Genomic DNA, 3,613 nt, shown 5'->3' on the forward strand with positions numbered 1-3,613 from the left:
TTTTTTTTTAACTGAACCTTCCTATGAGGTATTAATTTATGCCCTTGTGTTCTAATCCCATATGTCACAGTAATTCTAAGCATGATTTGATATATAGTGTGGCATCTATGCTTAGTTTTGTCATTTATCCTGCATGAACAAAGTCATGGACTGAGTGGTGGTCGCACAGCTCCAGAAAGATCAAAGCATTCCATATTTAGTCAGATTAGATTTAGTTCTCTCGGCATCAAATTTAGTTGGCATTTTGAAGTTGCTGTTTGACATTCCTTGGTGCATGTACGGTATAATTGTTGGCACAATAGGGTTACAAAGACCATATAACATGACAATAAGTTTATAATCTTATAGTATAATGTATCACAATGTGCTCCTGCATCAAGGCATTGGATCTACAGGTTTGATTGTGGATACCAATTTATTGGCTCCAAACAGTAGTTTGGATGGAAATGGTTTTAACAAAGAAACTGAAGTGAAACTGTTCTAAGTAGGGCTGCACAAGTTTATCGAAATCGCAATATGGACTGGTGCAATATCCAAATCGTTAAAGGCAAAATATGTGTCAAATCATCAATCAGAAGACACTGATCGGCTCGTGCAGTGTTAAAATACTGCATTACTGACTTTAGACCAGGTTTTTGTTGGTCATTGGCGCGATCACTTTCCGCTGCCCCAAGATAGCAATACGCCCAGAATGCACCTGAACACACCTCCACCCTATAAGACCAGCACGCCCATGGGCGCACAGATGTGCGCATTTGCTATTTAAATGGCGTGGGCGCTGAACGGGAAATTGACAACTGCGTCGGTCTTAAACTAGCTAAGACACTTGCGTCAGGCTTTGCGCTGCCCCGGGTGCTAGATAGGACCCTCTACCTCCACCCTCGGGATCCCCCGGTCAGAGCTGGATAATAGGGACGCTGCTGGAGCTGCTGCACCTGCGACAGTGAAGATGGATGCATGGCTAAATGAATAGCCTCATTTTTCCCTAATGATTATACAGTGACAGTAACTTACGTTAATTCTTTTAACATTGGTCTTTTTTTGACGTGGCTAGTTTACGAACCTATTATTAGTCATGGTCTGCCACACACTTCTGATAACTGGCATGCCCTCCTCTCCCATAATAAGCAGGTAACAAGCAGCGGGGTTATGATATGCCGGAAATATGGCCTTCTAAAATGGGTGATTTAGTTTCGTATTTCTACAACATCAGAGTATCACTTTCTAAATAATCTTATGAACCATTGACAACTCCCATTTAACTGGTTTGTAATTGATATAATACTGAATTTGGAAATGCTGAATCCATCACTCATAAAGTAGGAAAATAAAAACATTCAACACATTATAGATGAGCTTATTAATCAAGAATGAATAATCTGTAACTGTGTACATGAAATACTGTATAGTACTATTTGTGTATACACATATTGATGGAGGAACAATGCTTTATAAAGCCTTAGTTAAGTATTAGTAAATACTTAATTCTACATTTATCATAGTGTGTAGTTGTTATAAGGTGTTGCCGATATTGGCTCACGGTCCATGCTCCACATATTTGGAGAAGCGGAACAGGTTTTTAACCTCTACTTACTTCTAAACTCGACTGTTTTGTTTTTAGATTTGGCATCACACGTTCCAGCAGCTGTGCGTGGACCCAGACGAGCACCCAGTTCTGCTGACCGAGGCAGCCATGAACCCCTTGGAGAACCGGCAGCGCATGGTGGAGATCATGTTCGAGTGTTTCAACGTTCCCTTCACCTACGTGGCCATGCAGGCAGTGCTGGCCCTGTATGCAGCAGGGAGATCCACTGGTAACCTGGCTACATGTTGTATTTTCGTTGTTGTCATTTATAAAACAACACGCAAAAAAAAAAAAATACCATATCCCTCGTCATCACCACCCACCTAGACAAAAAATTTAAAACTGAGACAAAAATTACAATGATAAAAACCATACAACGTAATAACAAAATAGACAAACTTCATTGTGTTGGATAGATTTGCGTGGATACATTGGGAATGTGTTCTGTCATTATAAGGACAATGTCTTGGATGTCCATCTCTCTCATCTTGATTAAACTGCTGTTTTAAAGCCATAGTTTCCTTCTTAGTTTAGAACAAAAATGTGACAATTTAAAAAAAAATATATATATATTAAATAATTTTTTGTTGTATGCTTCTTGTCGTTGTAGGTGTGGTGTTTGACTCTGGAGACGGAGTGAGCCACAGTGTACCTGTGTTTGAGGGCTACAGTCTACCTCATGCAGTGCAGCGCTTCCCTCTGGCTGGTGTGGATGTTACAATGCATCTTAAAAAGGTATTTATGGGGCGACTTCCCCCCATAAAGGTGGCAAATATTCCCCAAAAATTGACAGATATCACAGAGATCACATATAGAATGCCCTTAGTAAACTCAGTTGGATACAGCAGTCCCTCATCGGCTGTTTGGTGTGCCTGCGCTGAAAGCTTCTGCAGGAACAGGGGGTGTGCATGCGCACCACAGCCGAGATGGAGATCGTGAGGGAGATGAAGGAGAAGTGCTGCTGCGTGGCTGTCGACCATGACGCCGAGCTGAGTCACGGGGGGGCGTCCTGCAGAGAGATGCATTACACCATGCCCGACGGGCAGATCGTCACGCTCGGCACGGAGAGGTTCAGGTAACGTGTCCCGCTTCAGACACTCAAACCACACACTACAACTTTAATTTAAGAACTTATGCTTTGCATGATTTTAATATTACATCTCTTTTAGTGGGAAAATGTAGAACATGCTTAACAGAAAGCGGTCTATAATAAGCACGGGACCTCCGGCAACAGTACAGTCAAACTGAAATCTTAATGGTCGGAAACTTTATTTCTGTCTATCAAAATTACATAACCTTGTACTAGCCTCAGCTAATGTCTTTAGGGCTGATTGGCAAATGTTAGCATGCTAACACACTATGGTAAATATGTCTGCTAAATATCAGCATGACAACAATGTGGATGTTGGGTACAACTGTGCTTTTGAGGTAAATGAGCCCTAGCGTTGCTGTGGACTCTTGACAAACAACCTATCAAACAACCTGACTCAATCTTAAAATGGGTCACGGGAAACCAGTTTTGGTCTGAGATCAAGTTTAATCTGCACAGTGTCTGCCTGGCTTTAGTCTTGTCGAAGAATTTTCAACTGTTCCTTGTTTATTTTTATATTTTATTTAAGCAGACCACTCAGACAGGGAAGTTCTCTCTCTCAACATAACACTCAAATGGGTCTACCACTTGCTTCGTTTATCCAGGGCCCCTGAGATTCTGTTTAAACCCGAGCTGATTGGACGGGACCATTACGGGATGCACGAGAGCGTCTTCAAGTCAATCCTCAGCTCTGACATTGACCTGCGACGCTGCTTCCTGCGAAATATCGTACTGTCAGGTAACCGTTGGTCTTTGTCAAGCTGTTGAACAACAATCTTGCAGGAAAAGGAACGGTCTATTTATATAGTTTTTAATAGCGCCATCTTCCCGGGTCCGATTATTCTTGCAAAGTCCCAGAATGATTTGCGACAGGTAGACTACACTACCAGGGGCAGATGAAGGCGGTCAGGGGCCCCTAGGCTGCTCTTTGTGTGTGG

The 3,613-nt window shown here is 42.2% G+C and overlaps 1 protein-coding gene and 1 long non-coding RNA gene across 4 annotated transcripts in view; one reads left to right on the forward strand and one right to left on the reverse strand.

Moving 5' to 3' along the window:
* The window catches only part of LOC116706724 (uncharacterized), a 42,428-nt gene that overhangs the window by 18,749 nt on the left and 20,066 nt on the right, over window positions 1–3,613 (forward strand). For all 3 annotated transcript variants that reach the window (XR_004336305.1, XM_032543680.1, XM_032543681.1), the window contains 4 exons: window positions 1,622–1,814; window positions 2,196–2,320; window positions 2,470–2,660; window positions 3,281–3,414. Coding sequence is in view for 2 of the 3 variants with exons in the window: in XM_032543680.1 (XP_032399571.1) it covers window positions 1,622–1,814; window positions 2,196–2,320; window positions 2,470–2,660; window positions 3,281–3,414 (643 nt within the window). In the remaining variant the exon portion in view is untranslated. The remainder of the gene's footprint in view (window positions 1–1,621; window positions 1,815–2,195; window positions 2,321–2,469; window positions 2,661–3,280; window positions 3,415–3,613) is intronic.
* The window catches only part of LOC116706732 (uncharacterized), a 17,394-nt gene that overhangs the window by 3,411 nt on the left and 10,370 nt on the right, over window positions 1–3,613 (reverse strand). The window contains exon 3 of the long non-coding RNA XR_004336306.1: window positions 1,981–1,983. This is a non-coding gene — a long non-coding RNA (uncharacterized LOC116706732). The remainder of the gene's footprint in view (window positions 1–1,980; window positions 1,984–3,613) is intronic.

Source organism: Etheostoma spectabile, chromosome 18 (genome assembly GCF_008692095.1).
Source record: "Etheostoma spectabile isolate EspeVRDwgs_2016 chromosome 18, UIUC_Espe_1.0, whole genome shotgun sequence".
Lineage (NCBI taxonomy): Eukaryota > Metazoa > Chordata > Actinopteri > Perciformes > Percidae > Etheostoma > Etheostoma spectabile.